Source organism: Xiphias gladius, chromosome 10, assembly GCF_016859285.1.
Source record: "Xiphias gladius isolate SHS-SW01 ecotype Sanya breed wild chromosome 10, ASM1685928v1, whole genome shotgun sequence".
NCBI lineage: Eukaryota > Metazoa > Chordata > Actinopteri > Istiophoriformes > Xiphiidae > Xiphias > Xiphias gladius.
The window spans coordinates 9,830,515-9,855,955 of record NC_053409.1 but is presented as its reverse complement, the minus strand read 5'-3'; the positions used below and the strand labels follow the sequence as shown (position 1 = coordinate 9,855,955).

General features: G+C 42.6%; 2 protein-coding genes across 3 annotated transcripts; one reads left to right on the top strand and one right to left on the bottom strand.

Moving 5' to 3' along the window:
* Positions 1-25,426, top strand: tfb1m (transcription factor B1, mitochondrial). Of its 2 annotated transcripts, none has more exons than XM_040137871.1 (8): positions 1-92; positions 1,185-1,331; positions 1,867-2,018; positions 2,229-2,337; positions 2,426-2,577; positions 3,085-3,204; positions 24,077-24,204; positions 25,132-25,426. In XM_040137871.1, exons 2-8 carry the CDS (start codon positions 1,199-1,201, stop codon positions 25,409-25,411), a joined length of 1,074 nt encoding a protein of 357 aa, XP_039993805.1. In that variant the 5' UTR covers positions 1-92; positions 1,185-1,198; the 3' UTR covers positions 25,412-25,426. The 2 variants fall into 2 exon arrangements, with proteins under 2 accessions (XP_039993805.1, XP_039993806.1); XM_040137872.1 differs by lacking the exon at positions 1-92 and adding an exon at positions 108-1,006.
* Positions 13,596-15,728, bottom strand: LOC120795742 (claudin-20). Its single transcript, XM_040137873.1, has one exon. The coding sequence runs from the start codon at positions 15,726-15,728 to the stop codon at positions 15,000-15,002; it is 729 nt and encodes a 242-aa protein (XP_039993807.1). The 3' UTR covers positions 13,596-14,999.
* Positions 25,427-25,441: the final 15 nt, after the last annotated feature.

The following is a 25,441-nucleotide window of genomic DNA, read 5'->3' as shown; positions in this document are numbered from 1 at the left end:
GTTAACATTCTCGCAGGCTCATTGGATACCCAGAAGTCAATTGAATGACGAAGGAGGAACTGTAAGGGAGCGAAACGGTACCTGTGAGAAACGTGGGTTATCTCTTGTGTATTTTCAGCTTTGTGTCCTCGTTGTGTTGTTTGTAGTTTGTATCTCAGTGTTCCCTCGGTTTTTAGAAACAATGTGAAGTGTCTCGGCTGAATTCTGAGCCTTATACAATTGACACTGCTAAAGGCTTTTGGACTAAACGCTAACCTTAGCCGCAAATGCTAACAACTGTGTGACAGTGTCACAGCTCAGTATAATCCCAGAAAGAGTTTAAAGTGAATTGAGATTGAAATTTGCAGGATTGTTGGGCACTGTCATCCGGACGTGGCGCTGATACGTTGTTACTGTATTTAGCAGCTAATTTTACTCATGTATAATTAAAACAAATTGGAATTATACTGATTTCTTTGCTGCTATTTAGACTGACTGATAGCAGCAGTTAAAATGTAAAAATCTCAAATAGGGACGTGTTTTCAAAATGCGCTGTGAAAGAATAGTTATTCTATATTTTATGTCTTAATCTTTGTAAAATAGTGTTCTGTTACAATTCCACTAGATGGTGCCCAAGATCGTATTATGAGACACAGTAACTTTGACACAGTCAGCCCTTCAGCACTAATGCCTCAGTTTAAGGATAGAAAATGGAAATCAATCCCATGATCTGATAAAGAAGTAATTGGAATCGATAAGAGTTTGCCAGAATAACAGGCATCTTTAGATTTAGACCACTCCGTTCCACATACTGCAACATGTTTGTGGGAAAACATGAATATGTTTGAATTTAAAGGGTTAAAATAAAGCCCACTCAATCATTCTGCAAAAATACAATAGTTAAAGGACATGCTGAAATAACAAATTGCTTAACTGTATACACATTCCTTTCAGCGTTTGCAATTCAAAAGGTCTCTCCTGACTTGAATTGCTATATGTAACAACTTTAGAATACTACTACTGACAGGTAGTTATTACCATTAATGCCTCACATGTTACCCTTTTCATATTTTTATGCCTCTCAGCCTTTGAATCGCGTTGCTGCCAAGGAAGCGGATCAGTCATAGTTTCTTTCTCTCAATGTGTGTGTTGTTTTTTTTTTTTTGGTTTTCTTTGTTTTGTTTTTTTGTTATTTTTCCCCACAGAGGTCACCGGTACGATGTCTGCCTCTGGGAAATTGGCATCTTTCCGTTTGCCTCCGCTGCCTACCATAGGTGAGCTGATAAAGCTGTACAATCTGCGAGCTGAGAAGCAGCTGTCCCAGAACTTTCTGCTGGACTTGAGGCTAACAGGTTGGTCTTCCCTACATCACTCTCTCTCTCTCCCTCTTTCTTTCGCTCCGTCTGCAATGCACCAGTAGCTGCTAGCTCCTGTTCTTTGTTACTGTGTCTACACTACAATGTGTTTTGTCAGCGCAGTTGATTGCACAGCTCCACATAGCCTTGTTTGAAGGCATTGAAAGTGACAGGCTTTTCTGTATGGGGAGATTGAGTAGATCTCCTTCTAATGTGAATGTACCGAGTCAATTGTTTGCAGCCCTTGTGGAGCTCAATCCTTAATATAATTATCAGTGATGCAGTGCAGGTCTGATCTGCTCTCTTGTCCTTGGACAAGGTGACTGTTAGATTAATACATCTCATCTTCATCACACAGAGGCTGATGGCTATTGCAACGTCACACAAGATTAATCTCAATTTAAATACCTGAGACTCTGATGAAAACATTTGATTTGAGAGTATGGTGTAATTTAGTTGATGCATGAGTTGAGTTAGTTAGTATATAATTCCGAGATTGTAAGCAAAAGTCATCCATTTCCCATCTTCTCAGACAAAATAGTGCGTCAGGCAGGCAGTTTGAGGGATGCCCATGTGTGTGAGGTGGGTCCTGGTCCCGGGGGCCTGACGCGCTCCATCCTCAATGCTGGTGCGGCGGACGTGCTTGTGGTGGAGAAAGATACACGTTTCATCCCTGGGCTAAAGGTAAACTGAGCAGCTACAATTATACTGGCTTATGCACAAGGTCAATAGGTCATTCAGTAGAAAATCCTCTAACACCTCATCTGTCAGTTGCATGAAACCAGTTAATATATTCTCAGCTGTGGCATCGTTAGCCGCCTGCAGAGTGACTGATGACTATGTTGTACCTTTTCATTTTTCTCATTTCATGTCAAATCACTTTCATTTCCACAGCTGTTGTCTGAGGCAGCACCGGGGAGGTTGAGGATTGTCCACGGGGACATACTCACCTACAGAATGGACCGAGGATTCCCAGTAAATATCTCTAAACCATGGGAGGAAGGTGAGAAAATGAAATTATATAAGTTGTTACTGTGGACAGAGTGAAGGAAATGCATGCGACTAAAATGTGCCAACGTATTACTCCTCAGATCCACCAAACCTTCACATCATAGGGAATCTTCCATTCAGTGTCTCAACCCCTCTTATCATCAAGTGGTTGGAGAACATAGCCAACAGGACGGGGCCTTTTGTCTACGGACGCACCCGACTCACACTCACTTTCCAGAAAGAGGTGGCACAGGTGCGTGAACACTGTTACCTGTTACCTGTGGGATACTCTAAATTAAAACAATTTAAACAAAGCTTTGATACTCTTTGAATACTGAGTATGAAGCCTACATAGGAGATTTAATTGCTTTTTTGCTATGCAGTCTCTAAAGTACGAAAATATTTTTGGATTAGATGGCAAATTGTATTGTTATGATTAAATATGGATTTTTAAAAACCGATGGTTAATCATAATTTGCAACCAAAATAAATAAGTCTGGAAAGTTTTTTTTTTTGATCATTTCGGCCGGTCAAAATCATTCAGAGCAGGATTTAATTATGTATGCTTAATTTTTTTCTATTTGTGACATAAAAACATAATTAAGATACACTCCATTTGTTCGAGTTTTTTTGTCTTTACTTACCATGTTTATCAGACATGTTTGGTTACTACTAAAAGCAACCTCATATGACCACAGCAACTTACCAGGTCTTACTGAATACGCATCACTAATTTTTGGTACTTGTCCTCTCCATCCAGAGGTTGACAGCCAGCACAGGCACCAAACAGAGGAGCCGTCTGTCCATCATGGCTCAGTATCTCTGCACTGTCCGCAACTGCTTCACCATCCCTGGACGGGCTTTTGTCCCCAAACCAGAGGTAGGACTTAACTTTGATAATGATAATTAATATCTCTATATAATGCTACTATAACAAATTTTAAAAAAGCAATCAGGCAGTGTATTAAAGCGTAGTGATGCAATTTTAACACAGGGATTTTGATGTGCTGATTTGTATTTGGAAAAAAGAAATAGTTTCTTTTTTTCCACCTAGGACCAGTTTTATTAACCAGTCAGACTGGGCTCCTGTTCGACGTGTGACGGTCCGTTTGAAATTAATTTTGTGTTGACTTTTGCGGTGAACTGGCTAGAGCTATTCTGTTGCTGTCTATTCCAGCTATTCCTCTGCCTTCCTTTCCACTTGTGTGCCTACACGTAAAAATCATGCAGTGTTAAGAAAGTTTAATGTTTATTTCAGTCTTCAGCAATAGCGTTGGAAAGGTGGCAGATGGACACATTACTATTTCACAGAGCTTACCCCAAGGTAACAGTGGGCCCTTCTCACTCCTCCTAATCTCTGCTCCTCATCTGGTCCGATGTTCCCATCAGTACCCCTCATCATGTCACCGTCACTCATCCCTCCCTCACGCTTCTTGCTTTAAGGCTTCATTAAGATTGTGTTGAATCAGTGTTGTTTCTGTTCTGTCTTTGGACCCTTTCTAGGTTGTAATGATGCCTGGTGGGTATTTCAGATGTGGCACGATCACACTGTGCCTTGTAATGAGGGCCTAGTTCTTTTTTAGGCCCGATTTCCCTCTGCATTTTTCTGCCCATGTGCTTGAATCAATGGTGAAAGAAAGGCGTTCACTCTTACGTAACATGAGGATGCAAAGAGTTTTTATTTTAGGGGTTAGGATATAATAGTAGGACTAGGGGGATTAAAAAAATAAAAGTACTAATAGATTAATAGACAGCTCCGCTGAGATACACTTTGAGAGTACAGACACACAACTCTTTTGAAAGACTCAGAGGCTCCCTTACATCTTTGTACAGATGAAACCATGTTTTTCTTTTCCTGAATTAAAGGATAGGTGTTAGGTGAATATCAGACATGGACTGTTGGTCCCTTGAAGATATGGTGGCTCTTTAGGAGACCCACTGTTGGTAAATATTTAATCTCCTGTGTGGAGTAAAATGCAGCAGAGTGTATGGGACCATAGCTGATTGTTCATTCTCTTAGAAAAGATGGCTCCCAATGATTATTTCATCACACTCAGCTGCCTTTCCGTGCATTTTTATTTTACTTACTTTATTTTTTGTGTGTACATAAAACTGTAGCTTCATGGTTTTCAGCAGGCTTGTCTGTGCTGTAAAGGTGCACACACATGCACGTGTGCTAGCATGCATGTGGTATGTATAAACGTTAACAGAGTGGACTCACACTGGACACGTCATGAAACAGCACCTCCCACATACCCACACAGGCCATCTATCCCGCACTAAAAGTTTTAATGGGCAGTTGGTCGAATTGATATCATTAGGAGAGATGATGGCTGTTTGATGAGCAGGCCCTCTGCTGCTGGTGTCCTATAAAGATCAGAGAGCACATAGAGTGTGGTAATGCTGTCATACTCTCTGCATTGCTCAGGGCCTTTTTACTAGTATGTCATGTAGTATAATTCATAAAAAGCTCTATGGTGCTGCATTGTTGACTGGTGCACACCAGAGTAATTACGCAGAATAGCAGGAACAATAAAAATGTCCTGCTTGATTTATGAGACAACATCAAAGTGCTGGTTGGAGGGGGGATTGAGGTTATGACATACAAGAATATAGACTTCTAGCTAAAGCAATGGGTTGCTTAAAAAATAGACCTATATATTGTCAGAATACATAATGAGATATAGGAGATACAGTAAAATATTGTCATAGCATTAGTACATAAGTTCTAATGGATTCTGTCTTTGGTGTTGATGCTATACACTGCTTATAGTGCTCGACTGAAAAGGCAGAAGCTACCCTTTGGGGGCAGAAGTTAAATATAATGGTGGAATAACTGCCACATATAAAAGTTCTTTCCCTCTGTATCCCTCTCTTTCTGTGTGTCTCTCTCTCTGCGTTTTCAGGGAGCGTGTGTGTACACCTATAGCCAATAAATCGGCTCAGTGGTCTGATTATTGGTATTATCTTGTTCCCTCTGAAGCTTTGGGATCACTGATTGTGTTAATGAAGAGGGATTTGTTCAAATTGAAGCACAGCTGGGCTTTCTTTTTGTCTGCTCTTGGCATGTCTTTGTCATGTCTGAACCTGAGGCTCTCTGTGTTTTTTTTTTTGTGTGGGTTGGTCATGTCTGTCCTTCATTGTGTCAACTCAGTCATGGATTGATAATTTTTTTCTGTAATTATGAACATTTCTGTCAAAAAAAACGTCACTTCCTCTACATCGCCAGTGGCAATTCTCCTACACTATAATGAATGAAATAAACAGCAGCAAATGCTATACTACACATATGGCAATTAGTGGAGTGTGAAAAACATCTAAAGAGGTTTAATATTTTGTAATCAAACAAACAGAGCCACAGAAAAAGTGATTAAATTACTGAACCTTTCTAAAGGTCTATGATTACAAAATAGCAACAGTTAAAGGCGGAGGGTAGGGGAAGTGCAGGATGATTGGCCAGTTGATTTGAACCTATAGGAGCTGGGCAGTGCAGGGTAATGGGATAATGAGAAGGGAAATGTTGAATCCATTTTACATTAGCAGATGCTGGAGCCCATATTGATGTAGGGTGGACAGATAGGCTCTTATCCTTGCTGTTTAATCTGTCTGTCTTGTTCTTCTCGCCCCCGGACTGCAACTCTCTTGTGTCACATTGAGTGACTGAGATTGTCCTTGAAGGTTTCCGAGGGTGGTGATTGGCTGCTTTGATGGTGTTCCCCCAGGCTCAGAGTGCCCTAGGTCTGTCCTACTGCAGATCACACCTGCCTCCCTTTCCTTATTAGTCGCTCTCCTCCTGTTAATTCTCACATAGACAGACAGAGTGAGTGATCCTTAAATTGCGTCTGTCATTCACAGCTATATATATATCTAAAAGATCTCTCTAAGGAAGGAAACTGAGAATAAAAAACAAGCTTTTATGCTGTTGCTTTAGTTATTATACACATTTCCAATTGATATTCTGGTTAGAGGTCAAGGGGTTTTGGAGTACACACTGCCATCAAGGAATCTGCATCTTCAACACGAACATCCAGTCATCCAGATTCATCCTCACTGTCTCTTTACATAGAAAGTAGCTGATTTGCAAAGAGTAAAGAGTGTGTGTTGACTTGCTCATCTCTCTTCTCCTGCCTCCCTGCCTCTCTGCATCCGGGCAGAATGTGATTTAAAATCAACTTCTTTCCGTCACAAGGAGGACTATAAGTCAAGCATTAGATGCTCCATCACGAGCAACCTGTTGTTTCTTCTGTAGGGTACCTAGAGGGTTTCATATTGTGCTAACACTTGTGGTGTTCATTGAAAAAGGTAATGAAGAAATGGAGGCACTGAGAAACGGGTAGTGGGAGACAGAAATACTAAATGATAGAGGTGAAAGAAACAGTAAGAGAAAATTAGTTAGAGGAAGAAAATGGGAAAGAGGAAAAATGGAGTGATAACTAGGTAGGGAATAACAATAAAAAATAAAAGATGGATGGAGAGGAAACATTGGAAACCACAGAGATAAAAGAATAAAGGCAAGAAAAGACAGGGATTGACTCTAAGAGAATGGAAGGAAGATTAAATTATATTTGGATGGATGTGATATATGGAATGACAGAAAAACTGGAAAAGGATATAAACACAGCAATACCTCCTCCACATGAGTACAGAGCACCAGAAGACAGATTCATGACAGAGATCGATCTGAAAGGAGAGTGAGGCGTACCTCCAGCAGATGGTTGTCTGGGCCAGTCATCAGCCCGCTCTGAGTAATGGCTGCATCAGCCATCACCCACCAACTAACTGAGCCTCACAGGAGGAGAGCCCTACAGATGTTTGCCTTGTACACAATTGTCTATCAACAGCACAGGCCAGATGAGCAGCGCCTAAATTAAATTTGTTAATGCTGCATTGAGCATCTAATATGGCTGGCAGTTGTCAGGGAGTGTTTGGACTTGTGCAGTAAAAATTTAACAGATTAACAAACCTGGTTGAAATTATTGGCACACCAATAATACAGTACAGAATTTAGAATATCTTCAGAAATAAATGCAAATTAACCAATTTTTTTATAATCAGAATATTTGACACAATTATTGGCACCCTTTTAAAGAATTTAAATTAGTTCCTCACACAAAATAAAAAACAATTAAGACTCTCCTGTGCTTAATTTTCAGTGTTCACATGACCTGAATTAACCAAAGAAAGATGGTTTTACTGCATAAAAAAGATTGTTTCCGGTTTCTTTTTCAAAATGGTGAAGACAACAGAGCTGTCTGAGAGCATCAGAAATGCTTTTATAAAAGAACATAACAATTCCGAAGGCTACAAGGCAATCGCCAAAGATCTTGAAATCCCTGTTTCAACAGTTCGTAATGTTATCAATAAGTTTCACAGTCATAAAACTGTTAAGACGCTTCCAGGACGTGGTGCTAAGAAGAAATTCAATGAGAGAAGACTGCAAAGGTTGGTGCCGATTGTGGGGAAAAAACACCACCCAAGACATCTAAAGAGCTTCAGGCTTACCTGGAGCAATCTGGAGTGGTAGTTTCAGCCCGTACTATACGCCGCACACTAAATCAAGTAGGGCTCCATGGGTGGAGGCCAAGGAAGACACCACTAATGAAAGAAAGGTGCAAAAAGGCAGGACTAATGTTTGCAAAAACGTACATGTATAAGCCACAGTCTTTCTGGGATAATGTTCTACGGCCAGATGAAACCAAAGTAGAGCTGTTTGGGAATGCAGTACATTATTTTGTTTATAGGCGACGAAATGAAGCACAAAGATTAGAACAACCTATCTACAGTAAAACATGGTGGAGGTTCTATCATGCTGCGGGGCTGCTTTGCTGCCTCTGATACTGGAGGCACTGAATGTATCAAAGGAATGATGAAATCAAAAGATCGCCAAGGCATTTTAGAATGAAATGTGTTACCCAGTGTCAGAAAACTAGGTTTGAGGTGAAGGTCTTGGGTCTTTCAGCAGGACAACTGCCCAAAGCACACATCCAGCAGCACAAAAGAATAGTTGTTTGAAAAGAAAAAGATGGACTATTTAAATTGGCCAGCGATTTGTCATGACCTAAATCCCATTGAAACTATCTGAAGATAGGTGCAAGAAGCTTCTAGATGGCCACAAGAAACGTTTAGAGCCTGTCAATGTTGCCAGAGGTTCTGTAACCAAGTATTATGGGGCCAATAATTGTGTCTGGGGTACATTTTACGTTTGTATTATTTCACACTCATGCAAGTCTTGTTTTTATTTTTCCGTTGTTCAGTAAGTTTGGATATTATATTAAAAATGTTTGGATTATATAAAATTGGTTAATTTGCATTTTATTTTTAGCCGGTGATTTTTAAAGCCTTTTTGGTTTACTATCCCGCTAAGATGTCAGCTGGTGTTTCAAGTATCAAAAATAAATCTGTTAAAGTATGAGGGTGTTTCAGTGTTGAATGTTACCCACCTCAGTCCTGTGTACTGCTCTGGCAGGCTCAGTGATGGATATCTTCCCTGTGACCTGAAGTAGCTCAGCTCTCGCCTCAACAGTAAGAGTGAGAATCTACTCGCAGGGGCTACACTGCTATCTCACCTCCCGCTGGACATTCTACAGGCACACAATTCATCTAGGCCTATTCCTATCTCATAAACGGGGTCAAACACAGTATCAAGAGTATCGGGGAAAGTTATTTCAATGACTTGTGCCAGGGCGGTAAACGCTTGAGGGCTTGGTCTCGATACATCACAGACCCAAGGTAAAGAAAAGCTAAAAATACTCTCCTCCTCCTCTCTCCTTAAACAAAATGCAGAGGTTGGCAGAGCTGGCTTATGAACATCTCCAGAGATCTATTGCTCCTCCTAACAAGAAACCGTGCCGGGTTCGCTCAGAGTCAGCACTCAGAGTTTAGCAGATTCAGCTCTGTTTACTTACTGAGCATGCCAAGAGAATATGCAGGTATTTTCAGGAATAATGCTAAAACCTTGGCTATATCACAAAGAAAGAAGGTCAGCTTCAAATAATCAAAAATCAAATAAAGTAAATTGCTAGTGGTGCTATGATACATCGATAGCAAAGGAAGTCAGTAAGAAAAAAAAACTCAACACAAGGGGAGACATCAATCTATAAGCTATTAACTTGAAGGCTTATTTGGACGCTCTAATTTAAACATCATGCACGGTGATTTCGTGACTTCATTTCAGGCTTTTCAGAGGGGCTGAAGGTGTAGGTTGGATTTAGTGGGTGTGTTGATTAGATTTTGAACAGGTCCCAGTAAATAAATATATCATGGTTTTTCAGCTAAAAAAATTGTTTAACTGACAGTTCCTTCAACCTTTCAGTCCATTTGTGAAAGTATGCCTATTCCTTAGCTTGTAATTACATTTCTGCGTTATTATCTTTCTCTCATTAATACATTTTAGTCATCTCTAATACGAGACAATAGTCTCCACTGATGCATCCACACCTTTCAACCATTTAGCCTCCCTCACCTTCAGTTTATCGAATCCTCCCAGCCACACGTCCTGCCCCGTGCTCCAAGCTGAAATATTAAAGGGCCTCCTTTGAACTGTCAGAGTGTATTGTTTTCCCTACAAGCTCCCCTTTAGTCATCTCTATAGCTATTACTGCCGTTCTCAGCAGTTTACTGCATAGCCAAGGTCAGTGCTGTTATTCTCCAGCCTCACATGTACACTTGGACCCGCGGAGAGCAGCTCCAACAGAGGAAGGTCATTCTCCGTCAGCTTTGATGACCGCATTATATCTTTAGTATGAACCTTCATAAGCATAATAACTGTCCAAAACAAATAGCCACACATTAAGTATGGTGACATTCTGGAGTGATTTGGGCACGGGCATTTTGAGTGATGTGGTGATCCTCAATGGAGTTTTGGTAAGCGATGGCATGACAGTTCCTAAACATGCTCAGATATCTGTCTCGATCTTTGTGTCTGCAAGCACGACTGGTGGAGTGCATTAAAACTTCTGTGAGCAGTCATTGCCTTATTGTCTTCCACATCTTCCCTTTCTTTCTTGGTTGATCTTTGGAAAGGTTATTTGCTGGTCAAGAAGGTCAGTTCAATAATCTCCAAATTTGATGTGGCAGGAGAGTTCAAAGGAAAGCCTGCACATGATTAACCCCTGCCTCAAATTGACAAGCGCTCACCTCCCCTCATCTAAGCTCACATTCCAGATCTGTCATAGCGGCAACCCGGGGTGAAAGCCTTTGATGGAAAATGTAGGTTAAATACACAGAGGAGCAGATCTTATTAGCGTTTCCCCACGAGAGGAGTAGTTATTTGATCTGTGCTCTTGTTGCATAACCAAGAGGGGTGGGTGAATGAGAGAGAGCCTTGAATAATCCATGTTTGTTTCAGGAAAGCACATTCTCACTCAGCCGGTGTCAATGAGGGTCCAATCCGCTGTAATAACAGCCCAGATTCTCTTAGAGTGCTTATTCAGTAGTTACTTTCTATCCAAACCGTATAGGCTGTATGTCACAGATATTCAAGTTGAAGAACATACTGTACAGTATTCTGATTTGAAACAAGCTCCGGTTAAGGCGATAAACATCTTCATACAACAAGTTGATCAGATTTTGATCATTCAGAGCAGAAGTTGTGCTTTTAGCATTTATGTCTTTTTTTCTACATGTTAGCATTCCTCTTGTTTCTTTGTTTCGTCTATAAAATGTCAGAATTTAGTGAAAAATTACCATATTTCCCAGAGCACAAGGTGGCGCCTTCAAATTTCACAGTTTCAAAGTTTACTGTATATATAACAAATAAAAGCAGCAAATCTTCATATTGGAGAATCTGGAATCATTTTTTTTAAATAAATGACTGAAACAATTAATGAGCTATCAAAATTGTTGCAGATTAAATTTTTGAAAACGGACTCACCATTTCAGCTCAATTTCATCTAGATAATTTCTGTTGTTTATGTCCAGTTTCTTCATTTTATTGATTGTTACTGATTAATTGCAGTTGTCATTTATTCATTTAATTAATCTCTTTTTTTGTGGTCATCATAGATTATATTTAAATGGTTAAACTAAACTAGGAAAATGAAATCCTTCAGCTGTTCCTTTCTACACCCATTTAATTGCCTATCATCAGCAGCTACTTTACATGTTGCCATTTAGCTCATTACTTGGTGGCAGATAAACCGGACAACTGAGATAACTCCATTCCCTTAAACTCCCATGGGTGCTGTTATTATCTCATGCATCTATTTTCTAAGGCTATCATCTGAGCAATGAATGACAGGAACAGGTTTGGTGTGGTATTTTTCAAAACCTATTTGCACACAATGTTTTATGGATGCATATTTTATTTTGACGGATGCTGCTGTATTCTTGAGTGCTGCATGTGAGCAGCCTGTCTGCCTACACTCAGCACAGCCTGTACCATCCAACAATCTCTTAGATTTGGCAGAGAGATGAATGCTATCTCCATCCTTATCAGCCACACTTCAACACACACAACAGACTACACACAGTAGGCATGTTGCTTTCACAAAATAATTTTATTGGTAAAAAATAGAACTACTTGCACAAGCACATTGAGACAACTGTATCAGAACTTGTGAACTTTTCATCATCACAAATATGCTCTGGCAAAGTAAGAAGTGCTAAAGCATCCACAAAAATAAGCTGCAGTTATCAAAATGATAAATCAATGTCTTGGTACAGTATATGCAGGAGAGTTGTATCTCTTTAGACTTTTAGGACCTAGTCACCTTGCACTCTGGCCATATATAAGCTCATGGAATTGCGTGCTGATGATCAAGCTGCACAGCCACAAAAAGAAATCTTTAGCTCCTATTTCCCTGCTGAATCCTATCAGACAAAAATTGTTCCCTTTTTTTCCTTTTTTTTTTTTTTTTTCCTCCAGAGTGCCAGTTGTGTTACGTATTTTTACTGGTCCAGGGAGCTTGGAATGCTCAGCCATTTGAAACAAACTGCTGTCAGATAAAGTAACACAAGTAAAGGTGCATTGAGTAGTCTTCTTATAAAGAAGATATGGTATGAAAATGGTATTGTATCTTATATTGAAACAATCTGAGGGAATTCTGATCCCTCAGTAAAAAATAAACACCTTTTAAAAGCTTAGATACTTGTGTACAGTTCTCACAGATATACAGTGAATCAGGTTCCTGAAACAAATACTTGTTTTTGTTTTTTTTTTTCATTTATAAAATACCACACTCATGTCTTCCAAATGAAACTCTCATGCCCAGTGAAGTCTTGCTGTGCTTTGGGAAATGAGGAATAAAGAGGATTTAAAATAACCCTCAAAAGCTGCACTGGACTGTACACAAGCATCTAGTCGACTTGAGACTTAGTCTGGCAGAACAAATCACAAATCCATAAAACATTTGTTAATGTATAATTCATGTACAAACAACGCAATAAAAAAATAAACAGAAAGAACTCCAGATAGTATTAAAACGTGTCATCATGAGACAATTTGGCACATTCTCCAAACACATTTCGTGTCAGTATTAGTTGATGACATGTCACATTCTTTACTTTGTTTATTGCATTGGTTATGGTGCCTGGGCAGTGAGTTATTGTCAGGAGGCCAGTTCTGTCAGCTAAAGTCTGTGCTGGACAAGATGGCTAACTCAGGGTGGAGTCCAAACCTGACCTTAGAGGGCTGCCAGGGCCGGTAGTGGTGCCCACAGAGATGCCCGTGGCATGCCGGCAGCAGCCTGCGGGTGGCGAGCTGGGCTTAGCCATCTGCTCTCCCCCAGGAAGCTGCATGTTTATGAGAGAGAAGGAGGGAATGTGCTCTTCTGTACATCACTGCCAAGGCCTGTCACGAGCACGAAAACAATATTCCTCCAATATCCTTCCCTCAGAAAAAAGTAGACACTCTGGAACATGACCGTTTAAAAGCGCGACAGTGCTGCTGACATATGAGTAGGTGGGAGTTTTGTTTATGCGTGCCTGGCATGCATGTGTGTTGGGCAGCCATGTTTTCAACATGCATCAGCGTTCTCTTGTCACTGATCACATCCATGTGTCATGTGACAAAAGCAGGACAGGGAGTGGGTAAAAAAAAAAAGATTGGATTGACGGGCAGGAAACAGAGAAATGGTGGCATAGTCAAGTGGCCGCAATTTAAGACACCGAGACCTTCTGCAGGTGCAGACTGGTAGTGTGTGCGTACTGCTGACGCACTTGGAAAACAAGTCACATATGGAGAATGACTCAAACGTTTTTTGAGCTGCCTGCTACACAGTCGACCATAATTCAAGAAGCTTCTCCCTATCTGCTTCATTTTTGCCTCTCTGCCACTGCACCATTAAACATCTGCTCACCCCTATGAGACTACTTGCATGGTATAGACACAATAGCAGAGAAGAAGAAGCATTTTCCAAAACCGCCTGACCGGGATGCTGCCTCATGTCACTGTCTAATAAAGGGGATTAGTGAAAGTAGTGTGAGCAGAGGCTCTGATTAAAGCTTATGGAGCCATGGCTAGAGAAAAAAAAAAACAACTTCAAATCACTGATTGACACGCACATACCCCCAAACAATAAAGATATTTGAATGCCGAATTCTGTTTCCATGGCAGTGTGGGGGAGGATGACAGGAGTGAAAAGCACATGCAAAAAAGCCGGCATGTCTGAGTGTTTACTGTGTACACGAAGACACACAAGAGCATGTGTAAATGTGTGGGTGTGCATGTCTGAGGGCGTGCAGGAATGGATTGGGATTGGTAGCTGCTACTTACAGACAGGATGTTTTTGTCGGAATGGAAATATGAAAGCAGCATATCAGATGGTCCACTCTGCCTAAGGACTGAATCTTTCAATCAATTTTCTCTCCATCTTTCTCATATTTCCACCTGCAGAGAGAGAAGCAGGCATCTCTTTGTCTGCATTTTCGTCTCAAATCCAGCCCAGCAGCCCACATCTATTCCTCCTGACAGTCCTCTATGAGCAGTTACAGCAGGGTAATGTTTCTACAGCTTTTCAGGCACAGGCATTGTGTGGCTATGTCTCAGTCTTCTACCAGGCATTCCGCTGTATTAATACACAGACAGGCTCCACACAGCATGCGTTAGAGGCAAAATGTCAACATCATTCTAGTAGCTAACAAAAATACGACCATTTATTTCAGTCAGTTCCATTTAGCATTCTAGTGGAGAAGTATACGAAAAGATACAATGGCTTACTGTGAGAGGTCTTCCATCTACTGCTCTCAGGTATTGTATTGCCTATTTTGTCAAATGGGAGTGTACCAAATGATTGTAAATAGCAGCTAAATGATTGCTTTTTTAATTTTCTTTCAATTCAAACCTTTGGCAAGGAAAAAAAATCTACTCGGAAGCCTTCCTTATTTGCTTATTCCATTCCCCAGGGAACTCTTTCTATGATTTACTGATGAAGGATGTCTGCATTTGGTTAGCGGCTTCCTTCAGTTCGGCAGCACCTTATCCTGGCTCCTTACACATTCACGCTGTTTGTTCCAAGGCGCTGCTTAGGGAATACCTCCACTGTTTGTGCTTGCAAAACAGAGAAAAGGAGAAGAGCCAGATCGAGGAGAAGGGGAAAATGAATTCAAAGTTGTCACCCTCCTCCCTCATTTTTTCTCCACCTCCATCTGGAGTAGAGCCTAGTGTGTAGCATAAGCCGTGATGGTTTCCCCTCGGGCTCATCTCCCTTTAGCCATAGCATACACGGCGCTGCTTTATTACACATAGTCCTGCAGGCTGTAGCCAGTCTTATTGTCTAATGGGGAGAGAGAGCAGTACTGGTGCTGGAGCTCCTGCTGCTGCTGGAGCAGCTGTTGCTGCTGCTGCTGGAGCAGCAGTTTGTCAGGGGGAGGGAGCAGGACCAGGTCCTGGGGGCCATGCCTCTTTCCTGAGCAGGACATACAGAAGATGGACCCCCCAACAAAAAGGAATCCTGCGGAAATAAAGGCCACGTACACAGCGCCCCCAGGCTCAAACTTATTGCTCTCGGGCACACTGGAGTCCAGGAAGTTGGTGATGACCTCATTGGTAAACCAGGAAGCAGGCACCAGACACAGAAAGCCTGCAGCGACAAAGCAGCCTCCACTGGCAATTGCAGCGTGTCGCTTGGAGCGCCGTCCACCCCCCCAACGTGTGCATTTTAGTCCTAGGGTGGCAAGGCAGAGGCCCATGGCAGCCAGCACACAGCACAGCACCATGGTGGTGCGGGCAGTCTGCAAGTACGCAGGTAGTGAAAGCACCGAATACTTAAGTGTGCAGCTGAACATGCCTGTGCTGTACCATGTGCAGTCCATCCACAGTCCCTGCATCTGGGAGATTGCTGTGATGATGTTGGAGCCCACATCTGCGCTAACCTTCCAGTTGGGCAGCACGGTGGCCACCATAGCACCCATGATGCCCAACAGCGCTAGGACAAATCCAAATATCTGCATGCCCGTGGATGCCATGCTCTTTTTAAAAGTCGATGCTGCGGCCGCCCCAGCCCTTGTCCTCTCCTGGCAGCATTCAACCAGGGCCAGCCAGGCTCGTCGACCCCACCGCCCGGCCGCCGCTCTCCCCCTCCCTTGGTGGTGTACCAGCTGCCAGTCAGATCCCCAGTTCCTCAGTTCCTCAGCTGCAGCTCCACTGGACTGGAGGAGAGAGACAAAAATGAGAAAATTGAACTGAGTGGGTCTGGCTCTCCCTCCTCCTTTCTCCCCTCATTCACTTCACACAAGCACAGACTTTTTTTCTGGCTGGAAACAAAGGACAGCATGAAGCACGAGCGGTAAGAGCCGGCTGTGGCTGACTGTGGGTAAGCAAAACACCGGGGGTTGTTGGGCATGTGTGCCTTCTTCTATGTGCTGCCTCCCCCCCCTTTTCTTTAACGGAGCCCCATGGAGCTGTTTTAGGAGAGGGAGATATGAGTTTGTGGTATTTGCAATGCTGAATAGCTATGTGGACTTAAAGCTGCAGCGCCCTCACCCCACTCATATACTGTATATTCTACCGCTTTGATTTCACTGCTGTGTAACTGAAACACCGAGCCTGCCTTTGTAGCCGCCTTACAAGGTTATCCTCAGGTAAAACGCTAGTTATAATTTAGTCAGCCGCTTGAATTGAACTTGTGAATGTACAATTCTTTTTTTTTTTTTAATGATTGTTTTGTCGGACTTTCTAGCCGGCGCACTGTGGTCCTTCTCATCCAACTAAATCGCTTGTTCCAGCTTTGAATAAATAACCTCGGAGCTCAGTCTAATTGTTTGCTGTTGTTTTATGGTCCAAGGAGGAGGAAAGAGAAAAAAAAAAAGGGAAAAAAAAAAGCCGTGTTGAAATAATCCCTTACCCCGGCTGGTGCAGAGCTGGCGCTGAGGCGTCACGTTGTTCGCACTGACTCCTGTCAACACACACCGTCGCGCAGTGGAAGACAGTAGGCTGATGAGGGGGCGAGGAGGAGGATCCAGCCCGGACCACGGATCCATTCAAGCCATCCATTTCCTTAGCAACAGTGTCTGAGAGGACATCCCAGCTCTGTAGACCACACAGGCTCGGCCGGAGCCTGGGAGGAATAGACGAAGCGCGCTCTCTCTCTCTCTCTTCTCCTCGCCGGTGTGTGTGCGCGTATATAATGTGTGTGTGTGTGTGTGTGTGTGTGTGTGTGTGTGTGTGTGGAGCATAGCATTCTTTGCTTCACCGCCACAACTTCAGAAACACCAGTTTAGTGGGAGTCAGCTAAAGGAACAGGTAAATCAGTCAGGTACAGTAAAGCTACCTGTCACGTCAAAACCAGTGTAAAAGGAGGGAGAAAGAAAGCCCCCAGACTCAGTTCACCCAGACGACAATAACATGTCACCTACCTCTAGAAGTTTCTAGGCAGAAAGCTTTGGTTTGAATTGCCCAGTGTTTTTGCACTGGTGGATGTAATTTGTACAAATTTCAGAGGGAATTTGTCTCCAGAAGCAACGTCCAAGCTACTCTACATAACCCTCACTGTCTCCGTGAAACCATTTTTATCCAAAGTACTTCCCCCAAGGAAATAGTCCCTGTGACAATTCTTCCGCTTGGTGATAGCTAGATTGTCTATTTTGTGTCATCTTTTTTTTTAATCGTTAACTATCTATTTGACCGAACCACTCACTATCCTCACAGTCAGCTTGTGATTATGTTTAAACAAAATTAAGTTGTGTCAAAATTATGCTGTTTCTACAGTGCATTGTAAACAGATTTGAGTATATGTAGGCTACCTGTAAATATTCTTTATTAGTCTTGAGAATTGATTTTTGTGAAAATAATATGAAAAATAGGGGGAATAAAAGTCAGAAAAAATATACCATTACAAAATTTAATATCAAATAAACGAAATTAAAAGTGACAAATAAGGCAACATGTTTGACCTAACATAATAGCATGAAGTTTTGCAGATCTGCATTTGTTACTCAAATAGTAGTTGGCTGTAGAGAGTGACATTATTTGACTCCACTGACTTTATGGATGTAGAAAACTCTTTCATGCTGTGTAATGTAAACTAAGTAAAAAATTACATCTAAATTCACCCCATTCCTCCATTTGAGCTGCTCAGTAGTCATAAGGCAATACCGTGGTTGTTCAAAGATAAGAAATTGCCAAGATGCATAGTTGAGATAAGATTTCCAAACATAGCCCCACTGCACAAATGAGAAAGGTAATCTAATTAACGCAGAAGAAGAAAAGCTGCTATCATTATGAGCAGATTGTGTTCTGTGAAGCTTTGTTTGTTTATGTGTTGGTCCAGAGGCCAGAGGAGCATGTGTAGCCCACCGCGCCAAAACTGACCCTCCCTGGGGCGTCATCTTCATCAGGCATCAGTCAGCGGGAGGCTAACACTCACAGCTGATACCCTGTCTTTGCCTGTCTTTCCTCTCCTCTCTTTAGAGGACATACAAAACAAGGGAGGGAGTGGCTAGGGCGGCCTTGATTCATGAATGACAAAGAGGACAAAATGAGAGAGGGAAAAAAAATCAGACAGGACTAATAGACCTGATAACCTTGGAGACGCAGATGCGTGTTTGCTATTATTTTGCTGCATGCGCAAATCAGCAAAGGCAGCCAGCTGTGGGAAATTATTTTGCATACCCCCCCACTTACAGTGTAACAGCCAGGCACTGACCACAGTGATGTGTAGCTATTACATGTAGATAGGTTGGTAGCAATTGATTTGTTTAGCTATTGATCTGTTTGTTTAATGTGGCCCAGTGCTCTCTCCAGCCTCTCCGTTGTTTTTCTCGTAAACTACCCCAAAGAGACCCCTTTGTTGAAATGAGATCTGGCCGGTATGCTGAGATGGTGCTCACCACATTACCTCTAGTGTGATGTTGTTGTCGACCTTCAGCACTACATTCTCAGAGCTCCTTGTTGGATACCGCTGCAGCAGGAAGAGAAATTTTCCCGTTTTCTCGGACCCACTACAGTATGGCATGTGTGACCTGTCTCCTTGTAACTGATGAGATCCTAAGTGCTTATGCTGGTGTTGTTCTGTGGGGAGTAAGATAAATAAATAATTATAGAGGGAATGGATGAAAGGAGGGGAAAAAAATGGAGGAGAGAACAGCAAAACGCGGTTAACATACACCCAGTGAGTGCAGATGTGTGACGCTGTGATGTGTGAAGATATTGCGGGCTATTATAAGGAGGTCCCCTTTATTTTATCACCTCGCAGCAGAGTTCTCTAGCCTTTCTGCAGCATAGCTCTGAGGCACAGCCGGACCAACCACACTCTCTTTTGCCCACACGAAGGGCTTTTATCGTTCAATTTGCATTTTCCTCTTTTATGTCTTCCCTTGTGTAATTGGTTTTCCTGCCCATCGTCTTGCAGCGGAAGTTTGTTCATAGCGGCGGTGCAAGGTGTCGTGCGATAGCTGTGATGTCGCTGTCAATGCAATCTTGTTGTGGAGCAGGGCCCATGTCAAGTTTCACCATACATAAAAGCTGTAAACCTGTCCAAGGCAAAACACTTGTGACATGTTGTGAAATTACCAGCATTGGCTTGATCAAAAAATCTATTCAGCTTACTCCATTAAGACTGACTCCCAAGTGAAAAATGTGGAATGGCATTTAGGAGTTTTTAAATAACACATCAAAACTATTTTTCCCATGTTGCCCTCATTTGCTGTTCTGCTGGTCCAGTAAATTTCACATTTTTTGGGCAAAATTCAGACTTTTATATGATGAAAGCCTCTCTCCAAGGAGTTGATCTTGTCAAAGACCAGGGCTATAGTCTTGAATGTCCTGCGTGCATGCCGTGGGCGGTTTCATGGGAAGTAAGCCAAAGCCTTTCCTCCTCAAACCCTTCAAGCAACTTCAACCTAGTATATTCAGTTGCATTGACTGCTACCTTTTCTTCTCTAAGAGGATGTCTCCCTCCCTGATGTAATGGAGGTTGTCTTCTCAAGGTAACGTCATGATTAATGCAACTCTTCCCCCTTTTGGTTGCGGGATCTCTGTGAGCTTTTTTCTCTCATATTCCCCGGCTGTATATATAGCTTTCTTCCATCCCCCCTGCTCTTTCTCAGAACCTGCCATTATGTAAGCGTAGATGTTGGTGGTTCAGGTATAGCGCAGTGGCTGGTGCCCCAGGGCCCCTGCCATCTCATCTTGGCTACGCTTAGAGGGACATGACAAATTACTGCTCAAATGCCATTGGGCAAGAACTCACCAAGAAAGAGAGATCAGTGGTGTAAATGAGGAAAGGAGAGCTGTAGAACCACATGGCAAAGCTGGAGTAATAGAGTTCCCTGTTGAGCTTTGGGAAGGTCAAACACATGAAATATGGTAATGCACAGGCCTGTTAAGATGGATGTATGACTATTGTGCTCAAGTGGGTAAGAAAAGGTCTTGAGTTGCAGACAAAAGCAGATGTGTGACTTTTAGATAGAGATCTGTCATATTTTGCCCTTTTCACACGCTCTACCAGGGGATTCAGCAGTATGAGACCTTCTTTTTAACAGTAGAAATGAAAGGTATCAGTGTTGGTTTATCAGATTTTTTAGTATACCTAGCATGAGAGGAGAGGCAGGTTCAAAGCAATCAAATTAGCCAGATTGAGAGAGTCAGAGCCAGAGGAATTTTCATGAGCTTGAGTATAGATCCTTACATAACAATCTAATTTAGAGGCCAAATTAGTGGTAATGATTCACTTGTTTTTCCCTGCTAAATACGATGATTTGCTCAAGCCTACAAGAAATGATTACCATCAAAGCATTTCCAGCCTTTGTCTGCTTTGTGTGTATGATCCCTGCAGCCATCCATGTAAATGGGGGGGTTACTATGCTTGTCAGATAGGGTCAATAAGTCAGTCTGCTACCCAATTTCAGGATCTCCCCCAGCAGATGCAGAGTATTTTAACCATTTTTGTTTGTTTGTTTGTTTGTTTGTTTTTAGGGGGGGGCATGTCCATAGCCCCTCAGTGGAGGGACCAGGTGACAACATGTGATTTAAGACGGAGTTTCCTTGCATGTTGAGGTTATCAGTGGGAGGATTAATGGCAGGGAGCGGGATATATTACAGTGGTGCTAGCAAGTGAAGCCGTGTAGCAAGGCCATACATAAATCATAACAGCAAAGTAACTTGGACAAGCTGATGGCTGAAATGCTGCTGCCTGTATAGTCCCAGTATCGACTTTTCCCCTTGCTCCTCTCTTAAATCATGAAGTGTGGAATATAAATGGCCTAATTATTCCAGCAGAGAGTGAAATTAAAGGCATTCCTTTTTATTGCTCCTTCCGAACAGATGGTGGTCTGTTCGTGCATCATGGAAGCAATAGTAGAAGCAGTTTGCAAATCCAGATATAAAATCCGTACATGTTGATGTGACAGGTAGAGGAATTGATTCTCATGATACAGGCCTCAGTTTCAAACCAAATGAAGCAGCCAAAGCTCTCAATGCCCTTGACAACACCTGCCACATGGCCTTTGTATTTAAAATGCATCATCTGAACTAAAAGGGTTAGTGTATTATTAAAAGACTTATCAAGAAGAAGCCAGGGCCATTAGTGACACTACAAATAAACCATGGAGTCATCATTCAATGTTAGACTGTGTTAAGCATGACAAAAATCAACATTAAAATTAAACATCAGATTTTCTTAACAGCTGTATGGTACATGCACTCACAGCTTCAACTCATAACAGCCTTACGTCCCTCGTCCATGTCGAGCCGTCTAATTCTGAAGCCAGGAGTTTGAAGCTTTCTCTGCACTATTATTGAACATAGCCTTCAGGGCTGTTGAGACACTCTCCACCACTGCCGTCCCATTAAACGCCACTGCGGCAGGAAACTCAGCAGCAACCAAGCGTCTTAGGACTACAAAGGGATCTATAGATCTGATAAGGGAGAGAGCTGCGGTTTACAAGTGCTCCCGAGCGCTACCTCAGTTGTTCACAGAAAAGGGGGAATCTAAACAGCTCATTAGAAATCCTTCGTGCGCCCTTGGACCACTTTAGTTTTCCTCCCCTAATTATCGACGCCAGCCCATACCCTAGAAAAAGCAAAAGGCAGCTGTGAATGAGATTGAGTCACACAATCCAGAAATACAGGCTTCAAGGATGCATGAGGAGCTCTGCAGGGCATGTAGTCTCAGCAGGAGGGCTGTTGAGCTGAAATAGATGTCCTTTTATTTTACCTCTGTGTATGTGTTTGTATGAGTAGGAGGGGAGCGTGTCTGCGGGTATGGGTTTTTGCATGTTTGCGTTGTCATTTAATGTTAAGTTAACATGCTGTGTATCATTTCCACTCATGCACCTGCATCCTCCCTCCTTTACGACTTTTGCCTCGTCTCTGTTAACAGTACAAACCTGCCCATATTTCAGCTGTCTCCTCTGTTTTCTTTCTTCTCAGCTTTGATATCCGTTTTTAAAAACAGCTTATTCCACTTCCAGGTCTCCGATACATTTCCATTCAGATGGAAGTTGATTTTTTTTTAACTTAATATATTAAGAGTCTTTGAGTATCTTGAAAGGCACTCAAAGCCAAAAAGCACTTAAGGGCAACCAAATGTATTATTATTACGACCAACACTGCTGATGTTTCTCCACGGAGTACCATTGTGAGTCCACTCAGCCAGAGTATAGACCCCCTCAGTGCTCTCTCACTGGTGAAGTAAGGCTATTACCTACCATGGAAAGACAGACAGGCGACCGCTCTGCTCTGGTGCCCACTGTCTGACTGTACCATTGGTCCACACACAGTGGAGTATAACTCTGATTGTGCTGCAGCCCCTTAAGCTATAACTTGCAGGAATGAACCCCATCATGTGAAACACCCTTGAAAAATGTTGGCAACAGACACACAGATCTGGAGATTCAGAAATGTTCTTTGATTGTATTTTTGTTCTTTTGATCCTATAGTGGTGTTCAGGAGATAAAGAGAGTAGATGATCCTTTACAGGAAGCAATAGTGGAGAGAACATGTTGATGTATATCTGCTTGAAAGTTAAAGTGATCTGAGAGCGACAGAGCAGGACTCTGCTGAGAGTAGCACGATTACTTCAACAGTGTGTCATGTCAGCTTAGTGCTGACACAAGAAGGATCGGGAGGCAGCAGCTAGCGAGGAACTGGAGCCAAGGTCCCCCACCACCACCACCACCTCCACCACAGGTCCTCTACTGTAGTCACGTGATCCCCAACCAGTGGCAATGGGGTATGTGGAAAGATTATAGAGTAGCTCAACTCTTTTGGAAAAAATAGAAATTGAATAGAAAGAATTGTCTGCATGTTGAGTCACCTGTAACACTGAACACGTGTTGTGATTGAGAGCGTGTGATAACTCTGGAGGTGAGCAGAGGCATCTAATCAGTTAGCTAAAAGTAAAGAATAAGGAGTCGAAATAGTTAACTAAAAGTAAGGAGTCGAAATATTTACTGAAGTAATGAATAAATAGCTGACAACATTGGCCAACAAACATTGGGAGCCATTGCTCTTGTTGACCACTAGCGAGGACTAGTTCTGCTGAGGTGACCTTCAAAAAGCTAGATTCCTTACACCCACACATCATAGATATACTAGCTGAGCTTTACAAGGCCAGGGTTTAGTGGGAATAGTGTTTCCATGACTTTTTTCAATGATTATTGTATTTTTATTTGTCAGAAGGAGTTGAAAACAGGTAAAAAAGTATGAATCATAGTACCTGTGTCCACCGAGTCTCTGATGAAGCAGGATATGAGCTCTGTGGCTGCCTAACGTACCCATCACTGGATCTACTGGATATACAGCATGTTTATGCTCCACTGGATTCACCCTCAGTGGAAGTGATAGAGCCGGATAGACAAAGACAGTAGGATGAAGAGAAGAGTGCTACAGTGAGTCAGGCTCGTTGGTATTAAGTAACTCCGTAGTGATGCCATGACAGGAAGAGAGACAGGAAAGAAAGGCAGAGGCTCAGATTCTACGGTCCATCTCACAGGTGTTACTGTGGCAACTGGAACCGGCCTGCCAGCCAGCCATGCTGCGTCATCTTATTTTCTTCCCTTTCTCTTTTCTTTTATCCCAGTGTGTTGATCCCTGTACCTCTCTCTCTCTCTCTCTCTCTCTCTCTCGCCATTTGCCAGGCAACCTTTCGCGCCATCTTTTTTCTCCACACGTTGCATACTCATTCCTCCTCACACCTACCTACTCTTCCTTTACACTTTTTTCCTGTATTCCCATGAGTAAGTTCTTTGCTATCCAGTTGTAACCCTGCTTTTTTTGGATTCCTCTTGGTATGTGTGTGTGTGTGTGTGTGTGTGTGTGTGTGTGTGTGTGTGTGTGCGTGTGCGCGTGTGTGCGTGCATGCGTGCCTGTGTAGGTGGATGTGGGAGTAGTTCATTTCACCCCTCTGGTTCAGCCCCAGATCCAGCAGCCCTTCAAGCTGGTGGAGAGAGTCGTCAGAAACATATTCCAGTTCCGCAGGAAGCACTGCCATAAAGGAGTAGAGTAAGCACAATTATACAACTTGATGTAGCCGGTAAAGCCTCCATCCTCTCTTTCCTCTGTCTCTCTTTCACTTTTTAATCTTGTCTCATCCTCATCTGTCACTCTCTCCTCTGCATTTTTCATTCTCTGTTATCTGACAGCGGCATCTTCATCTCATCATTAATTAGAACGGTTTATGATTTGCTTTCCTTTCCCGCACACACCACTCTCGACAGCGGAGATCCCTCAGAGCTCCGTTGAAAACCACTTGCAGCAAACCCACACGCATGTGCGCACTGCCCATCGCCCCCATGCCTGTTAGGAAAGTGCATGTGGGCCCGGATAACAAAAGAACTCGGGCTGTGTGAAAGAGAGCAGCAATTATGAGTCATTGAGGTGGCATAGGAAGACGAGGCAGCATATTTTATGTAGCTGCAGTGGGTTGGCGGCGGCAGCACCAAATTGGAGAGGAGGCGCCAGCAGTGAAGCGCCTAAAAAGCATCTGTACTGGAATTGGCTACTGCTCACTTACCTGCAGAGAAATAATATGGAGGAACATGTTAGGCTGCTGTTTTGAAAAATTAATGGCTACCTGTCTGGAGAACTTTTAAGCCTGAGATCCAGCAAAATGAATGAAAATTGGAAATTTAAACTATAGCTACCCTTTCATTATAGAGACGTTTGTGTCTGTGTGAGTTTTGTGTCAATGACTACCATCCCTTGATGTTACAAGGTATTGGAACAAATCAACAACTCATGAGCAGTTCTAGCCCCTTGTTTGATTTCACTTAACTTCACAGATTTAAAATAATTGCTGAGGGATTATTTCTTTCTGTTTGAATGTTATAATGCCATTAAACTTGCATGATCGTTAAGATCTCAAAGCAACCTGAGTTCAGGAATCTCTACTATCCCTTCTTCTCTTTTTTTTTTTTTTTAATCCCCCAGAAAGTTGTTCCCGGAGGCGTGTCGTATGGAGCTGACACAGGAGATGATGCAGAAGGCAGACGTGGACCCCACTCTGCGCCCTACAGATCTCACCATACAACATATCAGGGCTTTAGTGGATGCCTACGCTTGTCTGAGCGCCCATGAGCCCAGTCTCCTCAGCTACGAATACAGAGAGGAGCTCAGACTGAAGCACATCGCCAGGCAAACAAAAGCGCCAGCGGACACGTGTATGGACACGCCAACCAGCAAACCACCAAGCCCTCTGCAACCCTGCTGAAAAAAAAAAAAAAAAGGAAACCAAGAGGAG

Bases quoted from the DNA above. Each gene is read 5' to 3' on its own strand.
- tfb1m (XM_040137871.1), top strand. From the start codon at position 1,199: ATGTCTGCCTCTGGGAAATTGGCATCTTTCCGTTTGCCTCCGCTGCCT. The intron at 1,332-1,866 runs GTTGGTCTTCCC...CCATCTTCTCAG, and splicing joins GCTGGACTTGAGGCTAACAG to ACAAAATAGTGCGTCAGGCA. The intron at 2,019-2,228 runs GTAAACTGAGCA...TCATTTCCACAG, and splicing joins GTTTCATCCCTGGGCTAAAG to CTGTTGTCTGAGGCAGCACC.
- LOC120795742 (XM_040137873.1), bottom strand. From the start codon at position 15,728: ATGGCATCCACGGGCATGCAGATATTTGGATTTGTCCTAGCGCTGTTG.